Source organism: Lepidochelys olivacea, assembly GCF_965140295.1.
Source record: "Lepidochelys olivacea isolate rLepOli2 genome assembly, chromosome: 1".
Classification (NCBI taxonomy): domain Eukaryota; kingdom Metazoa; phylum Chordata; order Testudines; family Cheloniidae; genus Lepidochelys; species Lepidochelys olivacea.
Window position 1 is genome coordinate 230,870,325 of NC_140411.1, and position 24,836 is coordinate 230,895,160.

The 24,836-nt window shown below is 39.7% G+C and overlaps 1 protein-coding gene across 3 annotated transcripts in view; it reads left to right on the forward strand.

The window, feature by feature from the left end:
* SCUBE1 (signal peptide, CUB domain and EGF like domain containing 1) overlaps nt 1-24,836 on the forward strand; it is a gene marked incomplete at its 5' end in the record, with an annotated part of 297,483 nt that overhangs the window by 174,169 nt on the left and 98,478 nt on the right. For 2 of the 3 annotated variants that reach the window (XM_084618019.1, XM_084618020.1), the window contains 2 exons: nt 784-873; nt 19,021-19,137. In XM_084618019.1, coding sequence (XP_084474145.1) covers nt 784-873; nt 19,021-19,137 — 207 coding nt within the window. The remainder of the gene's footprint in view (nt 1-783; nt 874-19,020; nt 19,138-24,836) is intronic. The other variant, XM_084618021.1, reaches the window with a different exon arrangement.

The following is a 24,836-nucleotide window of genomic DNA, read 5'->3' on the forward strand; positions in this document are numbered from 1 at the left end:
ATTGAAACTCTTACCTATAGGATATCAGAAATTATTTGCAAAATGACCTTTGCTGACATCATCTTGCTTACTGCATGCTTATAAAATTACTAAACCCTGTTCTTGCAACATCTTTTCTAGCATTGAATGTTTAGCTCGTAGTGTTTCATAGACAAGCAGGCAACCAGCACTGCCCAAATTGATCTTTTTTGTGTTTGTTTGGTTTGTTGTTCGTTTTTTGGTTTGGGGTTTTTCCTTTTTTTTAAATTTGCATGCATTGTTTGGTTTTTAAACACTCTGTCAATGTGTACACGACTATGGTGCACCCATGCCCTTCCATCACCGGATTCTTTTAGCTCTGTGTGTCTGTCTCATCTTTGTCCTCAGCCTGCCATTTTCAGATCCTGATCCCACCATCAGCCTGAATCACTTTACAGTTTGTCTTTAATAGTTTGTTTAACTAGAACCCTTGTATTTAAATTTCCATTACTAACATCTGTCTGGGGCAGTCCTGTTTGCTGTCTCATTCTCTAGTAGGAAACAAGCTTTGTGTGTGTTTTCTGGTTAATTACTTTGTCATTTATCATTCCTCCTCCTCCTCTTCTTCCTTCCCCTTCTGCCCCAAGCACCCTTTAATTTTTTTCTGGGGTTTCAAGTGGAATTAACTCTCTAACTGGGATTTAGTGCTTTCATGGCTTGCTTCTTGGCTTTGGTTGTGCCAGGCCAAGAAACTGTCTTAGGCAGCGGAAAATTGGGCTTTTGATTAACCAACTGCTCCATGTTTGTCCCTTACTTGTGTTTTAGAGAAGGATGAGGCTGCAATTGAGAGTTCTGAGTACAATGCCACGTCAGTAGCTGATGTGGACAAGAGGGTGAAACGGCGGCTACTTATGGGTAACACTTTTCTTCCACTTCCTTTGTTGTGCTCTCACTTTGTCTGTGTGTGTGTGTATGGATTTTTTTTGTTTGCTTTTTTTAAAAATTTATTTTTAGTTTATTTCATCTATGTTTATGAGGTCACCTTTTTTAAGTTCTTGTCTTCCATCATACAATTTCATTTCTCATTTGTAAACTTTTTCCCCTAACCCTGCAGTTTTCATGTTCAATTTCTTCTGCATTGAAAGAAATTTTTGCCATTAACTTTACTGACCTTTTGCAAACTACTTCTTACGTGTGATTTGTGTATGTATGTGTGGATCCAGGGTTCACATAAAATCTCATGTGTCAGATCTGCCTTTAGTTTATAAGTGGATGATGATATAAAATGATGCTCTTTTTCATATATGGTGTTATATTTGCTTAGTTAAGTTTTTTGCAGTACTTTTGAGTGAAATGTATATATTATTGCTAGAAATTCATTTATTTCCTTAACACTGATACGTTGAAAACTATTGTGATAAGTGAGCTTTAATATGATCTTCTCTCAAGATTAGTGCATGGTTTGTTTCTGTGGGTTATCCGCTAAAGAGTGGAAGAAGAACGACCAAGATAATTCTTCTGATACTAATCAATTGCTCAGGCATCTAATAAACTGTCTTGTTCATATTATACATATGACCATTGATGATGGTGTTCTTTTTGCAAATAAAAAGGAGCTTGCATTTTTGGTTTTCATAGGAGCATATGGTATGGGAACAGAATCAACAATCTGGTTGCTTTTCCTGTTGAGTTATTCTTTAAGGTTGTGGTGGCTGGATCTCTGCCAGATTCCTTTTCACATAACAAATGTCATCGAAGAGTATGGATTACTGAACTGTACTGCTACTTTGGAGAAATCCAGGCAGTTGGTCAGACTGTATTTTCAGTTTTGATCTGTCTCACATGATGCAAAATGGCCCCACTAGATTTTAAGTGTATTTAACGCAGGTGAAAAGTGCCAGATTGCCAGTCTTTGAACCTGGAGTTCTTTATTTATCCATAGAAGAGGTATAGCATATGAACTGGCAATACAAGCTTCCTGTCAGTTCCCTGGCAATTATCAGCCCAATCCTAAAAGGTGCTGAGCACTTCATAGGTTCAGCACTGTCTGTGAACCTGAGTCCTGATCTGGAAGGACCATTTCTAGAGGACAAGAGAACTGTTCAGTTTCTGTGCTAATTTAATCCTTGATAACTAGGATAATTGTTCCAATTGTTGTTAGTGGTTTTGATGCTATTTTGACACCTGGCTTTGCATTATCAATCTAAAATGGTATTAAATGGCTATATGTAAGTAAAATACTTTGTATCCTATTACTGAATCCCTCAGCTATCTGCTCCCCTATTGCCACTGGAGTTTCTACAGGTTTGCAATGTAGTAAAAGTTTGAAATGAAATGATGTAGCAGGCAATCCATAGGTGTAATTTATTGTATAATAATGAATTGAATACCCACAAACCAGTTTAGATTTTCATAAGTTATTGTATAGATCAGTGGTTTTCAACTTTTTTTCATTTACGGACCCCTAAAATATTTCAGATGAAGGTGCGGACACTTTTGGAAATCTTAGACATAGTCTGTGGACCCCCAAAGGTCCGTGGACCACTGGTCGAAAACCACTGTTCTATGGAAATGACAGCCTTTCGCAGATTCCTCAGAAATAGTCTGTGGATCCCGATTGAAAACCACTGGTATAGATCATCCAGCATCCTAGGGCACAGTTAATGGTTTGGCCAGGGATTTCAAAGAGGGAGTTAGGCACCCATGACCACTGAAAGCAAGAATTGTGTGCATAGCTTCCTTAGGCCCTTTCGAAAATTAGAGCACACATACTCTAATTGCTGTTGGGCCTTCTGATGTCCAGAAGTGACCAGCCCAATCATCAAAGCTGAAAAACAATCCATACTATTGGCTAAAAAAGGTTATACTATTGGCCAGAGTAAAAAAAAACAGAATAAAAAAAGTTATGGTTATCAGTATGCTTATTAAATATATCAGGCTCCCATTAACATTTAGTATTATGTGGGCAGAGGCAAGGGGTTAACAATCCAACTGGTCATATAAGTGGTCAGAAACATTCAATAACTCCTCTATTAACATATATTGTCCAAGATGGGAAATACATGCAGTGGCTAGACTATAGAATCCTTAGGAAAGTTGTCCATTAGAACTTGAATAGCTACTGAAATCAAGTCTGAAAGGGCAGCAGCAGCTTCTTATCCAATTTCTGGTACACAGGGAACCTCTGATTGTCTTTGATAGTATTCCAATGCATTTTCAAAGTTAATGACTTTTCCAAATAGCTTACAGTGCCATTGTCTCTTTCGGTACTTTTCAAACTGTCCTTATAGAAAGTACACAGTGTTGCCAATTCTCACAAATTTATTACTGTGATTTTGACCCCTGCTGCAGGCAGTCTTGTGAAGAGAGGAAAAGCTCCAACTTTCATGTGATTTAAGGGAAGGAAGCAGGGGAGATCCTCCCACAGTGCCCTGTAGTTTTGAGAAAAGTGCACTAAACTGCAAGCCCAGAGACCACCATTTCTAGTCCCAGCTCTTCCCTTGACTGCTGTTAATATTTCTGTTCCTTCACAACCCTTATTGTGAACTAAGGCTTTATACTGCTACCTGGAGCAATTTCATTAACCCATTTCACAGATAACTGAGAGCTTGCACAAGGTCACTTCAGGCAGAGCTGGGAATAGACTCCTGGCCTCCAATATAATAGAATTAGGTCTCATCCATTTGCTACACTACCTTTCAGAAGCAACATAGATTAGGTTCTTCTGTAATACATACTAACACAGTATGACTATATGTCACCCTCTAATGGCTAGACATCATGAAGAGGGAATCTGATAGAATTCTCTTTCCTTGCTACATATATTTTTCTCTATACCTTGGAGGGCAGACAAGAGACAGGATCTTCTAAAACAATCTGCAATCTACTCATCTTCAGGTCGATTCAGCCTGTCACTAGGAGTTTTCCCCACAATTTTTCATAGTGTCTAAGAGGACCAAGGGAGTTTGAACTATCCTTTATATCTACCCACCCACCCCTTCACCCCTATATCCTCTCAGTGTGGACTACCAGGTTCTGAATGGAGACTCCTGCCCTCATCATTCAGGAAGTTTCACTGAATGACTTTCTCTGCTCTGTGAACTTAAAGGAGACATATCTCCACACTCCTATTCATCCAGTTCATTGACAGTTTCTTCACTCGCACCTGGACTAGGGCCACCCAACAGGAAGAGGAGATACAAATATTTCATGAGGTGGATGGCCTGCTGTGTCCTGTGTCCTTTATCTCCATCAAGACTTCTGTGTACTACAAATCCATAGTATTGTTGTAAACTGAGAAAAGAACTCCTTGGTGTACACTCCAAACCTCATTCAACTGTGTCACAGGTTTTTTATGAGCAGAAGCATGGGGTTATTACTAGAATCGGGGAGAAGAGGCATCACAGAGTTGTCTGAGACTGTTTGCTGAGCCAGGATCCCTCAATCAGAAGCCCTTCCTCTCCTGGGGTTAGTGGTTGCATTAGTGGACACAATCCAACTGGCACTGCTCCATAACAGAACTCTACAGGTGTTCCTGGTATTGGTCTGGGATGGAGGAGTTCTCCGATTATCATGTTCCTCAGCTCTTTGGTGTCCAAAGATCTCTCCACTAGTGACTCATCATGAATAACCTCAAAAGGCAAAAGTATGTCATATCCTAGTGTACTAAGGATTATGATAGAGGGTAATCTCAGGGTATGGGATGCACACATGGGAAACCAATCATGCTAGGGCCTCTGGTTCACATGGGAAGCCTGATGAAGCATCAGCTTTCTTCAATTCAGGACCATGGGCTAGGGTCTTCAGCACTTCATATCTTGGATCTTCATGTCAGATATCCTGACAGAATTCAACAATCAGACAGCAACTGTCTCTATAAATCACTAGGGAGGCACCAGGAGCTCCGCACTCTGTGTTTGAAATCATCTCAATCCTATCCACTTAGGAAGAGACCATCATACTATTTCACATCTTTTTACCTAATATGTTTATTGTTCCAAACACAATGATCCCTTATCTTGAAATATGAATCTTTTCTGCCTTGGCTGTGCTCTTAAGTATATGTTCACCCTCCCCAATGCCCACATCTTCTGTTTATCTCCCAGAAAATTTGGCAGGTTCCTTACTAGCCTCAGAAGGAATATCACAGAACTGTGCATCCTGTCTCAGCTGATCAGTCTTCTGCTACCAGATCCCTGATCCTGACTTTCCTGTCCCTAACAGAATGGAGATTGACAGGCTAATGCTTCATATTTTCAACTATTCCTCTTAAGGGCAGGTCTTTACTACCCGCCGGATCGGCAGGTAGTGATCAATCTATCAGGGATCGATTTATCATGTCTCATCTAGACGTGATAAATCAATCCCTGAACACGCTTCCCATCGACTTCGGAACTCCAGCTCGCAAGAGGAGGAAACAGAGTCGACAGGGGAGTGGCAGCGGTCTACTTGCCACCGTCCTCACAGTCAGGTAAGTCGACCTAAGATATGCCAACTTCAGCTACACTATTCGCATAGCTGAAGTTGCATATCTTAGGTCAAACCCCCCTTTCCCCCCCAGTGTAGACCAAGATGCTTCATTAAGATGCTTCATTTTTTGGTGCAGTGAAGGCCTACCAAAATGTCTGGCTCACTTTCTGCCAGTAGTGCCTCTTCAGATATGTACCTCAACTCTGTCCTATACCTCTTATTCAATGATTTAAAACAAAGCTTGAGTTACAACTCTTAAATGGCAATTATTTGGCTTGGGAGTACTCAGTCTCACAAGACCAAACAACACTGCAATACACTCTAATATTTCTTCTTTCCTTCAATCAACAAAATGTTTGATATACATCATTGAGACTAATTGCCACCAGGAACCTCACCTCAGTTCTTACCTATGTAACCAAAATTCTCCTTGAATTCTTTGCAGTTAGTTTTCCTTTACTATCTGATAATTAGAGTATGTCTACATTGCCCTGCAATTTGGACTACGAGGGTGTGAATTGCAGCATGGACTAAAGTGCTGTACTGTAACTGCTCCCAACTAGACAATATGGGCATGAAATTAAAGATCCCTAGTTTGCACTAATGTAATTCTGCAGCTCTTAGGTTCACGCTGCTGTTCACACCACTGTCATCCAAACTGCAGGGTAGCATAGAAAAACTGTTAGTCTCCTTCATTATTATCACCACTTTGGCTCATAGAGTTAGTGAATTGGATGCTATTTCCTGTAAAGACCCTTTTTCTCCAATCCTTTACTTGATGGGTAGGTCTCCGATCTTCTCCAGAACCGTTACTAGTACCAAATGTCAATTTGCTTTTCTATATTAAGTCAGATGATCTTCTGCCCCAATCCATCTGTCAGAAGGAGATGATTCTACATTCCCTAGTTGTGTTCAGACCCCTCAAGTTCTACTTAAATAGGACTTCACCCTTAAGAAGTGGTAAGAAGCTCTCTTCACCAGTTATAATGAAAAGGTCAAAAGGTTCCTTAAGTCACTATTTCAGCCACTAGGGAATCCTCTAATGTTCATAAAACATCTGGACCAGAGTCTCAGATGTGCTTCATTAGATCTGTAGCAACTCCCAAGGCATAGAAACAGGCCTTTCTAGGAGCAGATCTCCAAGGGTGTAGCCTTGTTGTGTCTCCACATTTTCACCAAGTAATAGATGGTGGAAGTGGGATCCTTCTCTCATTTTCATACAAATAATCTTCTGCCAATCCTGAAACTGCTGGGAAGTAACAATCAAAAGATGGGTATCAGGGAGAGAACAGTGCAAAATTTAACCATTGGTCTACTGATCCTGCAGGTTCTCCTTCCCATCTAACATTTTTCATTCCCTGTGTATGTAATTCATCCAATTTCTTCTTGCTCATGTTCAATCATGTGATTACATGTTAGTATTGTTCTCTCCCTCATATTCTTCTTCTGATTGCTACAAGATTGGTACAAGGTGATTTGAATGAGAATAGTATAGTTTTGTGTTACTAGAAAATTCATATATCTTCAGAATTTAATCTCATAAAATAACTATTCGCCAATAGTCCTTTGAGTTTCCTCCTCTCCCTTATTTTCTTCCATCTCATCAGGGTTCATTCCAAATAGGAAAACTTTCTTCTAGGGTTCTGAGCATCTGCCTGTCTTGTAAAGGATCATAGTCAATGTACTTTTGCTTCTAGTTTCTATTGGACACGGCCAATATCCAGCAGTTTTTGGATTGGTAGGTGGATATGTTATGAGAAGAACAATTCTGGAGTATTAATAATAGGTAAGATGGAACTCTCCTATTCCTAACAAAATATAAATACTGCCCACTGCAAACAAGTGGCACAATGGCAGACATTACCAGCATTACCATGCCCAAATCCTCATCTGGCCCCATCTGGAGCAGCAGGCTGCTAGTGGTGTGTCCAGAGTGCGGCATATGTTTAGCAAAGGAGCCTTCCCCACTGTGTTCAGCAGAGGTGCTGGAGGAATATGGGGTACCTGCATAACCTGGTGGCTTTCCATCAGTGATGCCCACATAGTTGCATGTAGGATGAAAGTATCTCTGTCACAGGTTCTGCCCAAGCCAGGGATCCCAGGTTCTGAACAGCCCTGCAACCTATCAATCAGGGAACTGGCCAGTCAACCTCAGATCTGATAAGCCCGCTGGCCTGGACATTTTAAGGAACTCTCTGATTTACTATGTCTCTTCCAGCACCCTTCACAAGTGCACCACTAGTATTTGTTGTCACTAAAAGTTGTAGCCATTTTGACTTCACATTACGTGTCGGTCTTAATTAGTATTCTGCCCCTTGATAAGAAGGCTTGAGACAGCCTTTTTCCTCTGTCTGTAATTTTGAGAATTAATTTTAGTACTCTTGAAAATGAGGGACAAATAGCTGAGCAAGGCACACTACAGATAGGTACTCTGCCAGCCTCTCCCACTATAACTCAGTTCATCACAACTATCATTCTTTCCTGTGGAGAGACTGTCCATTGGCTGAACTTTATGAGAGTACAAATAGGGATTAAGATAAAACCACCAGACTTCTTCTCACTTGTAACCTTAACTATTATTTGATTCCAAGTATTAGCCTTCTACATCATATAAATTCCATTTCTAGTTGTCATCTTGTAGTTCTTCTCAACAGTTACATTAGTACCACACTATTTTACTTTGATAACCCTTTGTTAATGCAGATTAACTGTGAATTCTTAAGATTAGCCCATTCGAGAGGATTTGGTGCATATTGTGTCAAAAAACTCTGTTCATTATTTTTCATATCCACATAAAATTATGTGTGTGTGTGTTCATCTGTACATACACACAAAACCTCCAACCCCTTGACGTTCCACTTGAAGACCTAAAAACCAAATTCCTAAATTCAAATGTTACCCATTCACGTATTCCTTTCTCTGCCCACAAGTGCAGGCCTGCTGACTGGCTTCTGTTAAGTCAGCTCTGTCTGACATAAATCTACTAAGAAGCAAGGCAGAAAGTAAAGAAAAATGGCAAGAAAGGGGGAGGCAGCATTATGACAACAAATGCTCTCTGCATACTTTAAAATGCCTTTTAGTACTTCTGTATAAATTGCACAAGCATTTAGTTTCCTTTCAGATGTGGCTTTAATCTTCACTCATTTGGGAATAATTTGTCTCACAAACACACTAATGTTGGTCTGTGTTTTACACAAGCTAAGGTATAGACAGTTGGATTAAGAGTGAATGCCCATTTTTCTATGACAAGGACTGGTATACAGGTTGTACATGTGAACCTTTGCTCTGATAGACAACTGAATTTAAGACTATCACTCTGACCAGAAATTGTTGTACTCCGCCATCTGTATTGTACAAGTCTTATACGAATTCTAGTGTGAGACAGGATTGGGCTCAGGACGTTATTAGCCAGATACTGGCCCATGCAATGGTAACTGGTGGTGCAGTGCTCATTAAGGGACCTTAAAGTGGCTCTAAATGAGCAGCTGAGAATTTCTTCTCCATGAAGGAATCCTTAAGCTGGAATAAAACTGGCTCTGTGTTAGCTCCTCTTGGCCCTCCTGGTGTAGGATATGTGTTGGGTGCAAGGCCAGAGTGCACTGCATTCTGTTGATCCTGTCATAAGTGCTGAAACTAGGGGTGCTGCCGCACACCCTGGCTTGAAGTAGTAACAAACCAAATACATGGTTTTCGCCTTCAGCGCCCCCACTATAAAAATTGTTCCAGCGCTACTGGATCCTGTTGGGGTCATGGCTTTTGGGCCATTACAAGCTGGCTCAAGTTAGAGGCTGCTTTTTAGGCTGCTCTAACTTGCACTAAGGTCATTGTGGCCCTTGGCCAGCCTTAGGATGTAGATGAGGAAAACTGGCTTAGATCCACTATTGCCTCTCCCTCTCAGCTACACTGATCTCTGCTCTGGTTCAAAAGTCAGTATGTTGTACTGTATGTACATATACACACACACACATCCAAGCCTATGCAGTTTAACCACGCAAAATTGGTTTGGAGTATTTAAGGAAAAGTTCTTCTTCTAAGGGAATCCTCATCCCCTGAAGTTCTCCTCTTCCATCCCTTTTCTGCCTCAGAATGAGGCACAACCCTGATCAGTGTCCTTGGACAGCAACAAGGCACACAGGAGCCTATTACATTTGGGACTTTCGTATGATCTTTTTTTAAAAAAAGTTGTGGAACAAATTGTCTTTTGGAAAGAAAAGTTACATGGGCTGTAAATGAATTGACCTTCAGTCTCTGGCATATATTATAATTAGGGATGGCTGAACCCAACCTCGAAACAGTTTATACCCTTTTAATAAGGGTTCTTCTTACTTGTGGCAGCAGATCCTGTTGAGCTACACATTCCCCTCCTCTTGCACCCGGAACAGGTGGTTTCATTGAAGAGGTGGTCTGCCCCTTTTTCCTGCAGTGTCAGGTCTTCTCTACAGGAAAAGGCTTGGGAGGCTGCCTCCCATTCTCACCAGCTCAGATGTTCCTACCAATACCTCTGTTGGACTCATGTCATAAGGATGAAACCTACTGGGTTCTACAGAAATCAAGAGCCTGAGTCTACACCAAATTTATTGATTTGCTACTGATCTCAGTGGGAGCAGAATCTATAAAAAACTATAGAATGAATATATATATATTTCCAATTACAATGCGGAATTTAACAGAGAAATATTGCTCTGCTATAGAATTCTAAACATTAGTTCAAGAGTTCTATGGAAATGACATTCTCTATTAAGTTATGTTGTTTTTTTAGAATAATTTCTATGATAACCAACTTATTTTTTACACAAACCCTGCAGGTATTCATCCTTTTCTATAAGGGTTGATTTTTCTCTCCTTCAAGCAATATATTAGGCTATGGCCCTAAAAACCAGACACCAATTATAGCTGACATGGCATTTGTTGTATCTTTTGCATTATGAGGATCTCAGTCTTATGAGGTTTATATTGTTTGTTTCAGGTGATGTCTTTAGACAACAAAAGCAGTTGCAGGGCTTTAGAAAGCTAATCAATCACATTGCACTCATCAGCACTCCTCAAGTATCGCTTTGCAAAATTGTAGACATACCCAGAATTACTCCCGTAATGTACACATGTTGCTGCAAAGATCCCTCCTTTCACTATAAGAAACCACTTACAAAGTTGTAATAAGAGCTTTGGGGACTCATCCTTTCATCAGCATAATGGAAAATGATAATCCCCTTCCATTGGAGTTTTAGTCTTCTGTATATATAATACAGTGCTGCTCCTTAAAATTTCCTCACAGGCTCAGAAAGACTGTGGGGGATACACACACTCTGTCAGTGATGCAAAATCACTAATGATATTTGTGTATTGGAACAACCAACCACTACCATCAGCTTTTATCTACATAGGGACCATGTTGAGTGTATTAGGGGCTGTTTATTGGGAGGCAAATTTGGATGTATTTAAAAAAAAAGACATCTGAATGGAATGGTTCGTGTCCAGCTTGAAAGTTCTTTCCATAACGGAAGTTGTAAAGGTCAATGGGTGGGGAAGTTTTCTCTTCTGTTAATTCTGCTGTATTTTCAAAGCCTTTAATTTACTTCATCTCCTTTTTAGCTGATGCAATGAACTAATGAATACAAATCCGTTTCACAGCAGTCCCATTCCCAACTGGACGTAGTCCTTAACTATTCCCTTCTTTGTTCCAGCTTCTTTTAGCTGCTCTTCATTGCACTATCACAATACATTTTTAATATGTGATTATACCATGAAAAGTGACCGCACAAATTGGCTGCATCTGTGATGACTATGTCTTGAACGTAGCCACCTATAGGTTATTCTTCAAAGAATATTGCAATGTTCCAAAGTCAAGGGTCCAAATTCATCCTTAATGTAATTCCACTGACTTCAGTGCATTTACACCAGTGATGAACTTGTCCAGGTAGCTCACTGATAAAGCAAGTTGTCCTGGGTTGCCTGTGGGATCTCACTCCTGATTCATCTCTAAAAATATGAAAAATCAGTACAAATTAGAATACACCATGTACCATGGTGACGCAAAATGCACTCATTTCAGCTATAAAAGGGATGAACTTATGTTAATAAAAGGGATGAACAATGTGTTAAGTCTTGTGGTCTATAGAAGTGAACCTTCTAACCTGTTTGGTATTTAGATGGACAAAAAGTGTTTCCTAGTGGGTGGAAAGGGTCTTCTGCGGTCTATTCCTAGCTCATTCACTCACTTGCTCTATGATTTTAGACCAGTCACTCATCCTCTCTGGATGAGATTTTTGAAAGTGCCTAAGGGAGCTAGGCATTCAACTCTCATTAACTTACAATGGAAGCTGGGTTCCTAACTTCCTTAGGCACCTTTGAAAATGCCATTCCTTGTGCTTTATGTTTTGAAAGGTAGGCTTTTAAAGGGAAGCTACTCTGTTCCATAATACTGTATATTATACTGGTGCTTGGAAGTGTAAAGGTCTTTTGATTGTAGAGCCACAAATTCCCAATGGATTGGCTCCCCTGGCTGTCAATTGACTCGGTTTCTGATGAAGATGTCCATGATTTTTTTAGGTTCTGTGAGGCCCATCCCCTGTGGTTCTGATCTTTTCCTTAGCATGGGTGCTTAAACCAAGGAGTATAGCTGGGGTATAATTAGTTATTAGCAGTGCCTCAGTTTGCCAGAGCGGATGCTGACCATCCTTAACTATGTAAAAGTTTTTCCATTCTTCAGGGTATCACCTCTTCATATTGGATGGCTATTGGCAAGCCCTCTAATCACTAATATTCCCTTTTTGAGGAAAGTGACTAAGAAGGCAACAGCTGTTCAATTCCAAGACTATTTGAACATGATATCCTTAGTAGGCCCCAGCCTTCATTTTCATTTGAGACTATCTTCATAAAGATCATGATCTTTTCTGGTTTTAGTTTTAACTGGCCATTTGTTTTTTTTAATATGAGCCCTGGATTGTTGCACTAGCCATTATGAAACATTGGTGTTGTATCTAGAACAGGGTGCCAGTCTTTCCAGCCATATTTTGAAGATAATCAGAGGTGACAGACAATTGTGTGTCAGCAATAAGTTATTTGACATTCAACATCCCTTAAAGATCTGTTCTTTCCTTTCATGTTGCTCATTTTATATGAGACCTCTTTGTGAGATAATTTCTAAACACCATGTTCAATATCATCGGATTAGTATGCAAATGATACTCGGCTGGTCCTGCTCATTGGACTCTGCATATTCAGCCTCTGTTCTGAAGGAATGCTTGGATAATAGCATTGGGTGGGTGTATCGGAGCTCTCTTGTCTTAAATCCTGGAGAGAAAAGTCGTGCTGCTGTGTAGAAGTCGCTGGTGTGAGGAAGCTCACTCTTGCTTTGACTCCCTGCTCTTGAGGAGAATTCATGCACTGGTAGAGAGCTGGGGTTGGTCATGTTAAGAAAGTGGAGATTTTCAGTTTGTGAAATTCTTACATAAATAATAGTCCCTGATGACTTCACAACAGCTGAATATGCCCTCTTGGACACCAGATGCAATTATAGTCATTCACTCCTTACACAGCTTCCCACAACACTTCTCTGTGTCTTGTATCTTGTTCAAAATATAGCAGCACACTACTTTACAAGTCTGCAGAGCATGAGTATGTTACATCTACCCAGCATTATTTACACTGACTGCCTATACAATGGCAGATTGACTGTAAACTCACACTAACATTTTTTTAAACCTGAACAGTAGAAGTCCTGGCTATATTCAACACCTTCTCCGTGAGGCTCTTCCTGACTGTTATCTACCCTCTGATACAGCCCTCTAGTAGGAGGTATGAGATCACACCTTTATTGTATGTATGGTGGAGCTCACTCCTCTTTGAAATCTGCCTCTATTCTTCTCCCCATACTTCTAATTTTTTTTTTCAAAATTGCTTATTTTGTTTGGGATTTTTTAGACAGCTCATCAATGATCCCTTTGTTACCTTTCTACTTCATTCTTTTTTCCCCCTGATTGTACTGGATCTTTGTTAACTTTTTACCTGTTTAAAATTAATATGATTGTTTAAATTATCTTTTAGTTTATATGTATTAAACTGTATAGTATTCCAAATGGCTTGGCTGTTGGATTGAGGTGGGGGACATATAAGCAGGAGGATGTAGTAACTGGGTTCACAGCAGAAATTTTAAATCCAAACCATCAGTTTACATTAATTTTTCATAATTATATAAAAACATTTTGTGTTGGCTTGAGTTCACCTCTCTTTCACAATGATGGGAAGTAATGTTTCCATTTTATAGAGGGGAAACTGAGGCACAGAAAGTTTCCATATAAGCACTACTTCAAGTGATTTTCCCACAGTCACGTAGCAAGTCAGTGGCAAAGCTGGGAAAGAAACTAGGTCTCCATTCCCATGCTCCAGTCTCTGGAAAATTAGTGCTTCCTACTGTAAATCTGAGTTCTATCTTGACAATCTTTGAATAGAAAGTTGAATAGGATGCCCTGTGGACTTAAACTGTGCTATTTAAACTTAACATGTTACCTACCGACATGTTTGATGGAGCTTCTTGCACAGTTCAGCTGTATATGGGTTCACAGTTCCTAAGTTTTTTGCCGAGTTTCAGTTCAAATGGATCCAAACTGCCAAAGTAAATAGCCAAAAATTCCAATTTTTGCCTGATTGTCAACAAAAAACATAAAATCAGTTCCAATTACCTTGATTCTAGAGAAGAGATCTGGCCACAAAAATTGGATCCAGGCTTTGAACACACAAAATTTTGAGACATTCAGATCTTTGAATGGGCTCATAAAATAAGGAGCCACTTTCAAAAATTGAATTTGAATATGAGGTTGGGTTACATTTAAGGGTCCAAGAGGCTGAACTTCAAGGTTTTGGTTTAGGCCTTTACTTAAAACTAAATTTTCTGAAAGGTTCCCAAACCATGGTGAATGTGCCCAGAGGCTCAGGCTTTTAACAAAATCCAAAGTCCAAGTGAGCCTTGTCTGGTGTCGGTTTTGCTTTTAAAAGTTTCACAACTCTATCACCACATCCTGGAGATTCTCCTTTAGCTCAAGAGCTTCAGGTTTTGGACATAAGGGACCTCTCTTTCAATCCTAAAAGGGTAGACATCTCTCAGCCACTGAAAAGGCATTCATTAAACTGAAAGAATTGATCTGATACACATGGGACACCTCAAATAATATCTTGAGGACTGTTGATGGGCTACTATGGAATTTTCAGTATCATGCATCAGCTTTGTTCTTTTTAGAACAACATCTTGATTTGCAGGACCCATGTATCTTCCTTAACATAACTGGAGGTAACAATGTTTTAATAGAGCTAGACATATAATATGTATAATGATTTGTATTTTTAGAGTGCCTTCTATCTAAGAAAAAAGAAAAGGAGTACTTGTGGCACCTTAGAGACTAACCAATTTATTTGAGCATAAGCTTTTGTGAGCTACAGCTCACTTCATCGGATGCATACTGTGGAAAATACAGAAGATGTTTTTATACACACAAACCATGAAAAAATGGGTGTTTATCACTACAAAAGGTTTTCTCTCCCCCCACCCTACTCTCCTGCTGGTAATAGCTTATCTAAAGTGATCACTCTCCTTACAGTGTGTATGATAATCAAGGTGGGCCATTTCCAGCACAAATCCAGGTTTTCCTCACCCCCACCCCTGGATTTGTGCTGGAAATGGCCCACCTTGATTATCATACACACTGTAAGGAGAGTGATCACTTTAGATAAGCTATTACCAGCAGGAGAGTAGGGTGGGGGGAGAGAAAACCTTTTGTAGTGATAAACACCCATTTTTTCATGGTTTGTGTGTATAAAAACATCTTCTGTATTTTCCACAGTATGCATCCGATGAAGTGAGCTGTAGCTCACGAAAGCTTATGCTCAAATAAATTGGTTAGTCTCTAAGGTGCCACAAGTACTCCTTTTCTTTTTGCAAATACAGACTAACACGGCTGTTACTCTGAATTCTATCTAAGGATTCCAGTGAGCCAATATCTGAGATCCTTTCCTTAAGCAGTAGGAGATTATCCTGAGTAAGGAATACACAATTTGCCCCATAGCACTTTATATACATAAACACCCTCATACTACCCTGTATGCTATTCTCCCTGGAGCACTAGATCTATCTGGGTTTTACCTGAGGAACTCAATAAAGGATTTATGTAGGGACATAGCTTTAAATTCACTGAAAAATCTTACACAGTCACTAAATAAGTATTATCTTCACCCAAAGAGAAATGCCCTAACTGTTTGCATTATATTTTCTCCAGGGGCAGACTACCCAAACACTGTTTGATTTTGGTGTTTCCTTTGCATTCTCACTAAAATGGGGGTGAGGCTTCCACTCCCACCCCCATAATAGAACAGAAGATACATCAGCATAACGTGAGCAAATCAAGTTTGAAACCCTAGCAAACGTTGAAGATAATGGCTGTGCTGAACTTGTCATGCACAGACACTAAAGGCTCATCTGATCAGTGCCATCTAATATACAGAACTCCAGAAGGATTCAAGGTGTAAAATTCTGATCCAGATTTTGGAATCCCCAGCCTAATCCTCTCTGTCTCATACCTCCACATCTCCCCCCATCACCCACCTCCCCACACACACACCCCTTAAGAAATGCAGTGGCTTTGAATCTAGGGTTTTAGTTCTGCCTTTTATTTGGATCCAGATCTGAAGTTGGATTTCAGATCTAAAGTGTGAAGGTGTTTGGAACAGAACAGGTATGTTGCTGGTGCTGTCAGGTTTGTTAAATGTTATATGCATTCCTACACATTTCTATTCCATATAGCATTTAATGCAGCACACCACCACCCTGCTTTTCACATTCTCCTTAACTAATTTTTTTCTCCTGCCATCTTTTTTAAGGAGTCTCATCATTACAGCTCCCATTACCCCAGTTACTATAGGTATTGTCAGTCTCTCTGTTCTTACCCTGAGTCTTCATCCTATTAAAGTTTGCCATTTATTAAAGGCACAGTCAGCTCTGCTTTCAGAGATGTTGAAGGGCATTGTTCTTTTTGCTTCCTTTTACTAAATCTCTGTGAATATAAGAAAAGCTTGCATGATCCCTTCTATTTATACATCAAAATAACTCTTGTTCAGTGACTGCCCCTTACCCTATAGATCCAGTCATCCATGCCAGAGGGGGGAAAAAGTTTGTTGTGTCTATTCATTTTCACTGGATGTCATCCAGAAAGCAGAAATATTGCTGCTTAAGTAATGCTCATCTGTTGTTGATGAACTGCAATGTGGGCTCTTCATATGCCATAGTTAATCTAACATAAGATTTACAACTCACTGCAGTGCCATGCCAAACGTATGTCTTTAACACCTTTTCATGCTTTTTAACCTTAATTATTTGCCCTGACAAATCATTTTACTTTTTAAACTGCTGGGGCTCCCAAGAAATGATCTTAGGTGAAAAAGTTTTTTAAGTGACCTGATTTTTGTCCCTCATCCTGAGAATTAAAGTTACTTGATATTTCCTCCCTCTGAAATATATATAAAAATACCAACATTTAAACCTATAAAAGAATTCCCCCAGACAAATAGGAAAATGATTATTGGAACTTACATGGCTTAAACAAGGCAAGTCCTGATCCTGCAAGTCCTTACTTGCATGAGTAATCTTTACTCGTACAAGAAGTTCCTTTGAATTATTGACTACTTGTGAGTGAAAATTACGCGTGTGGATAAGAGATTACAGAATCAGCCTCATCTGTTGGACGTTTTCTGTTAAAGATATATTGGTCTGTTCATAATGTGCTCTTGCTAGCAATTACAGATGTTTCCACACATAGCATTATTAATGTTGGCACATTACATACACACACACACACACACACACACACACACACATATGTGTGTATATTTATATATATGTACATACAGTAATTTTATAAATTGTGCCATGCTATTAATGCATACCTCCCTGTCCCCCAGTCCCTGGTTTCATAACGCACATAAATGCCGGTAGCACATTCCAAAACTGACATAAAGGTTTGTGCCAATGAAAAGGAGTTAAATGATTTTTTTCTGATCTGAAGCAGTGATGGCCTTCCAGAGAGTCAATGAAGGTTCTTCCCAGGGGAAGCAGCAGCTGGTTCCATCTGAAGAACAGCTTTGAATGCTTGTCAATTAAAAGATGAAGTGTTTTATATTTTGTGTAAATTATTTTGAGGCACATAATATACTAAGGAGATTCAGCATGAGCATATCCACTTTTCTGTTGCCAGACCATGTCTGCAAAGTACAGTTGTAACACAAACTCCAAATAGGTAGCAATAGAAGTCAGTCAGTAAATCTGAGTACACTTTGACAAATCCTCTCTAGGGAAGGTCAGGATGAGGATGACCGAGATAAACAATGACAACCTTATTATTTTAAGTTTCATCTGAACTGAACTGGAGAAACTGAAAAATAAATTGGGTAAAAGACTGAAATATTTCCCTTGTGGTCTCAAAGTAATTGCAGACAGAGTAGCCAGCTACATATGGTTGTTGGTTATTTCTGTCTGCCATAAATACTTATCAAATAAATATACCATTCAGACCAACAAATAAAATTGGCATCCTTACATCCACTGTATTCTATGAATCATAGGAAAGACAATAATTTCTCTTGCCTTTTATCTATTTCAATAATACTTGCGGTTTGTGTGTATATGCACATATATAGGTACCACTCCACACAAAAAACCCTTCAACTTCATTACCAAAAAAAACTTCATTACCATTCATTCATTTACATAATAGCTGCGGGCATTTTTTGTTTGTGTGTGTGATGAAGTTGAAGATTTTTTGTCATGGAGCGGTACCTAATAGCCATTGCCGGCTGCTGTAAAAGCTAAAAAGTATTGTAGCTTTCTTTTGCCTATGTTTGCCCAGCCACCATTCTACATACTACAAGCACTGGGAAATTTCAATGACACAGCTTGGAATGGGTTCAGTGACCTCAATTATGCCCTCCCACCCACTCCAAACTCCTTTCAATTTGCAAAAAGCTTTAAGTGGACAAAACCCAGATGCCTTTTGCTTGTAGTTCAGTAAGAACAGATTGGGCATGTAGATTCTTGTCAAAGTGATGTATGTAGTTCATTTTCCATTAACTCTTTCTTAACTAAGGATTTTAAATTCTCAATTCCAAGTCCAGCACTATGCCTTGCTTTCTATTGCTTTTTAAAGTTCATTAGACCATGAGACCTCTTTTTAATGAAACTTGAAAAGCCATGGCTAGAGACCCGCTGATATGAAACAGACTCAGTCCCTGGTTCTGTTTTAAAAGGCAATTGCATTCTTTTGTTTCTGAAGCTGACCTTTTCATTATTAAATAATTCATTCTATTGTCTAAGATGTTTCAAAAGGACTGACCAAATATAATCAATATAGACTTAATTTTTTGGATAGAAATAATTGCTTGTGAAAATGCTATCCAATTCAGCAAGTATGTGGGCCATGGATGATCTTAAGAGCTTTGCCTGAGTTAGCTTGCTTCAACTTAGATTGCTTTTATAACTTTTTAATATTACCCAGAACAGTGGATGGCCCCCAGAATGTTTTGTTACACTCTCTCGCTCTCTCTTTCATTCCGCAGAAACATGTGCTGTCAATAATGGAGGCTGTGATCGTACTTGCAAGGATACGGCAACAGGGGTACGTTGCAGTTGCCCAGTTGGATTTACCCTGCAGCCTGATGGGAAAACATGCAAAGGTCAGCTTCTGTTTGCTTTGCAATGCATCATTTGCCTTCAGCGGTATCAGTACTAGATGTAAATATTCAGATATATAATCAATGCACAGAATTAAGGCTATTACTGGTGTAGTAATTGCATTTGAATTTATTAGTTTTTTCCTTCCTCAGGAGTAATTTTGCATTATGCATTCTAATGATTTCTATGTTTGTTTGAGGCCAAGATTTTCAAAACTGGCCAGTTATTTTGGGGAGGCAACTTGAGAAACCCTAAAAAAGAAGCCTGATTTTCAGAGGGTGAGTACTTTTTGGAAATCAGGCCCCTTGAATATGTCCACCAGTTGAGGCTCCCAGAACTGCTAATTACTTGAAAACCTTGGTGAAACTATTTACCCACACAAACAATCATACGTTATCCCTTCCAAAGGAGAAATAGGGGAGAAGGATTTAGAATCAATAATCAAAGCTAAGTGATAGCTTCAGAGTATTGTGCCACACTAAGAAGCATATTAACAGACCGTCTCACTGCTCACTTCCTGCCAAAAACAATTAGCCAATTACGAGACAAAATTACATCATATCAATATATTTATACAAGGCCAAATACTGTAGGCCTTACTCAGCTTTCACTGCTCCAGTGGGAGTTTAATTTCATAGAATCATAGCAAGGTCTTCAGATCTGGAGCCTAATGAGTGTGATTAAAACACGGGGGAGGGGGGCGGGGAGGAGAAACATCTGATATTTCTATCAACATTTGTTCTTAGTTAAGGAGACAGGGGTTTACAGCTTTAATCCCTGGTACAGCAAACACAAATGTGCTTAATCCCACTCAATAGGACTACTCACATGAGTAGAGTTGCATACGTTTTTGCAAGATCAGGGCCTACCTAAACCATTTTTCCACTTCAATACATATTTCTTTTGAACTCAACCACCAGACACTTGGTGATGGATATATAGTAGGACACTACCTATAATGGTGTCACAAAGAGTATTTTGTTGTCACTCAGTGATTTAGCATAAATTGACCTACCTCACCGAGTAGCTGTTTAGATTATTTTTTTTCTTAGAAGCAGCCAGGAATGTCAGAAAATCTCCAATCCAGACCTTGATGTTACTTAAAATAGTAATACCCACAAAAATAAACATAAAACCTGTGGTTTCCCCTTGCTCCAACTTGAAAACTCCCACTGCTTGGGCATGATCCTGTTAGTATTTACAGAAATAACAGTCCATTTGCATGTTTATTGGAAAATCAAACATTTAAACTGCCATTGCACACAATGTTAATAGTTAAGGGTGAGCACACATCAAAAATCAGTCATTTCAGTTCAAACCACATAAAAATAAATGTTCATTTTTGCAGGCAGCATAGCTCAAGCCATAGAAGTTCAGTAACAGTGATTCCACGGAGTGCTGAAAAAGGAGACATTTTAATATTGTAACATACACCTACACTTGATCATAATGTTTATTACTTGAAACTACATCATGTAAAATAAAATGAATTCTAAATTTAGCTGGCTTCCAATTTGAGGTTGTCCCACTGGGCTAAAATGAAATAATATTTATATAATCAACTCTATAATTTGCATGATAAACAAAATGAAATATCCAATTGATTCTCAAGCCTAGGGTCAGAGATCTGAACTGTTTCACAGTATTTTTATGGGGAGAACATGTAAGAAAGAGAATGTGTGTTATTTATGGTGTTGCCGATTTTTTATTTTATTTTTTAAATAAACAGCTACTGGGAATTCACTTTTATGGTTAATAAGATCCATCAAGTCATTTTTAACCATTCTGTGAACTTTAGAAAAATGCTTTACCTTTGATTTAACCACGTTGAATGTTTGCCTAATGTAGTATATTGCAGACATTTAGGGCTTGATTCTGCATCAGTGAAGTTAATGGGAGCTTTGTCGTTAACTTACGTAGACACAGGATCAGCTCCTTTAAAATGAGCCAATTGGGCTGCTTTTGTAGTTAACCACAGGCAACCCTATACACGAGTAAATCAGAACTGCATTCTAGGATTTATAGCTTCAGCATGTGAAAGAGAACATTTCCTCTGTCCCAACTGCCTCCTTCAGAGGTAATGACACTGCTGCCTTCCAGGATCCTCTTGCTAGTAGAGAGAGCCTTAAAAAAGGTGAACTAAATTTTTCAGTTGTTGAGTTTCTGCAGCAATGGGATGTTTTGATTTGATTTTTTTTTCCCTGGCATTTTCAGGGGTTGAGTATTCTTTCTATTGAGGTGTGTAGTGGCTGAGTCACAAGAATGATGCACCCCCTCAAAGAAAGAAAGTCTTTCAAATACACACACACAAGTTTTCTCCTTTCCTCTTTTTGTTTGACTCGTCTTGAGTTCTTTGCTCTTTCCAAAGAGGTTTGATTGGGCCAAGTATTTCTTAAACATGCAGTTCAATATGCCATGAGTCTGCAGTAGTACATATGTATGGTAAGACCCTTTTACAGCATCTGCAGGAACCACACAATTATCATCTGCTGTCCCTACTGGGACAGGGTCTCCAGCAACAACAAACATCATAGCATCCACAAATTAGGTTTTTCATAGAAACATTATTTTGAGAGGGTGATATGTCCAAATATTGAAGGAAAAGATACAACAGTATCTGTTGAGAGAGCAAAGTAGGGGTGTAAGTAGCAAACTAGCCATCTTGAAAGGTTTCTCAGTGCTCCATTGCGTCAACTAGGGATAAGCAAGCCACTCCAGGGCCTCATTCCAACCTTCTCCTATTCCTAGAGTTAACTGTGATTAGACCTGATTGGGAATTCATCAACAAAACTTTTTTTGTCAGCATATGCCAATTCATCAAAACCAAAACTTCACGGAAACTTACCAGTTTCAACAGTCCGGAAAGGAATTTCTGGTTCAAATGAAAACAAGAGGCCCACCCCAGAATAGCCAACAGAGCAGTAGATGGGGCACTCACCTAGGTCTCCCACATCCTAACCACCTGGCTGTAGAATCAGTCTCCTTCTCTCTGGCCCAATGAATGTTTACCTATTTATACAAAATGGAACAGCTCCAACAGGAGGGAAGGGAGTCAGCCTGACTTAGAGCCTAGTAGTTTGGAGCTCTGCCTGATTGAGAGCAGGGACTTGAACCTGGGTTCTGCCACATCCCAGGTGAGTGTCCTAACTACTAGGCCATTGGCTAGTCTAGTCTATAGCTGTTTCTCTCATGGGTTTGTTTTTGTTTTGTTGTGAGACTTTTAAAAAGGTATCATTTTTGTACCAATGAAGAAAAAAAACAAATTTTGACACTCCAAAATTTTTCATTAAACAAAATTCATGTTTTCCAGCCAGCGCTAAATGTGAATTCGTCTTTAAGGTTCTGAAATGTTTGGAAAATGTATGAGAGACCAAGAGAGCGAGTGCATCTGGGTTTGGAGCATGAGAGTCCCAGGAGTGAGCATTTTCATGTGCTATTTCCAGCCTTAAGCCAGAAGAAGCAGTGCCGGAAATCGCACAAGAAGGCATGTTCTCATGAGATTTTCAGCCTGCTTTTGCATCTCTAATGGTAGTTATACAGTCTGACAGAACATAGTTGCTGAGATTAAAGACGTTTGGATAAGTTTGAGTGGGCTTCAGAGAAGCATCTGAACTTTGGAGTATTCACCCAAACTGTGAACTCTTTGAGGTTCACTCATCACTAGTTAGGAAGTAGCCAAATTTGGTTCATCTCTAGATAGTCCTTTAACAGATTTCCTGTTAAAGCACAAGTTTTTTGAAACTTCAGAATACTGGTATCTTATTTAAAGCCAGTGCAATTCTTCTTATTTATTATTGTTAATTTCTGAGGTCAGACTGTGTAATCTAATGGTTCCTTCCCACCTTAAAAATGATGTGTGTACAGTGCTGAAACTTTCAGACATACATCATTTACAGCCCTGTAAAGTGGCAGTGTAGACAAGGCCTAAGTATTGCTCTCTGCCAGGCACTAGGAAAGCAAAGATGCTGCGCCATCTGGGTTTGATGGAAAAGAGGCATAGAACTGGGTGTGCCATGTGTATCTTGATAGAACTTCAGCCCAAATTGTTTTATTATTTTCCTCAGCATGACATACAGGAGGGTCAATCAAAATCAGCCTGGCAGAACGTGCACGAGAACTGTCTCTGGACAGATCAGCAATTGATCAAAATCACATTCTCTGATCTCTTGGGGCCAAATCCTGTTCCCATTGAAATCAAAAGAAGTTTTGCTATTGAGTAAAATGGGAACAGGCTTTGACATTTGGAGAGGAAAAAACAAAACTACTCAAGCAAGAGCTATGTTGCTTATACCACAGGTATCAAAGACAAAAACCTCATGTATCCTCCCCAGCTTAGTGCAGAATCCCTGTCAGACTGAGAAATCTCCATACCCTCAATATCCCCACTAGTGCCATTTCACCATGTTAGCAGTTTCTCCTGGGCTTTGGTGATGCACAGTCCCCCTTCTACTTTGATCGGGTCACCCAGGGCCCAGCTTGGTGCTGGTTCTGCCTTATATGCAGGGTGCTTGGTGGCATCTCATTGGCCATTATGCTGTGAACATCCCAGACCACATCCTATAATGCTTAACATGGTAACTTACCAAATTCAAAAGCAGAGGCTGCAGAAAGGATGGTCTGGGAATCAAGTGATGCAGTGGCTACTCTTCTTGTACCTTAGTACTTGCCACCTCTTTTCACCTTGGCTATTGGCCCCCCATGTGGTAGGTATTGACAGCCAATTGGTCCCTGGCTCTACAATTTGTTGGCTTCTGAGAGCCTTTCCCCCACTGGATGCCCATTCCACAGATCTTCCCCAAGTGACATATATAAAGAGATTATAAATAATAAATGTTTAGCATTTTAATCACATTATGTATAACATGTATAGCTGACAAAACAGGAGACACATTTACTAGAAGCTGTTGGGGAGCAGGGAGAGAAAAGTCAAAATAGATTGATTTGTAAGGTCCCACCATCTCAGTGGGGAAAATATAGGGCTTAATTGTATTTGGGCAGGTACAGAGTGGATGGAGGGAGAAAAGGTGGGAAGGAGGTTTTCTGACTAACTCATACACTGAAGAAGGGCCAGGAGCAACTGCTGTCACTGCATTTGGTGGATTACAGAGTCTTCCCCCGTGTGTGCCCCTGGGAACATAAATTGGAAGAAGGGGAAGGGCCACAGGCCCACTCTGCACTGGTTGGACACTATGAGGGATGAAGCAGTCTGTACAGTCCTATAGCATGGACAACTGGTATGCTCCAGCTGGGCACCAGAAAATTAACAAAGGAATTGTGCGCTCTGAAATTCCCGCTGGATTAGTGCAAGTCCTCACTGCCCCCTAAACAGACCAATGCCTTAAACACACAGTATGACCCAGAGACTGCTGCACTGTGAGCTGTTGGACTAACATGGCAGGGAAAAAAGCTTTTTAAACTTGCTTAAGAGAAATAGATTGTAAGGGTTTTGGAGCACAGGCCATGTCCCATCTATGTTCTGTAAAGTGCCAAGTAACTGTACGACATTCCATAGCTACTTTCTAATAGTAATTACATTTATTACAGTGTGTAAATGATTTCCTGCTACCTTGAATTCATAGACAGACTGATCGTCAGAGGGCAGATTCTCCGCTGGTAAAAATTGTCATTGACTTCAATGGAGCTATGACAAGTTTACACCTGCTGATGATCTGCCACCATTAATTCCTATTCACAAATAGAT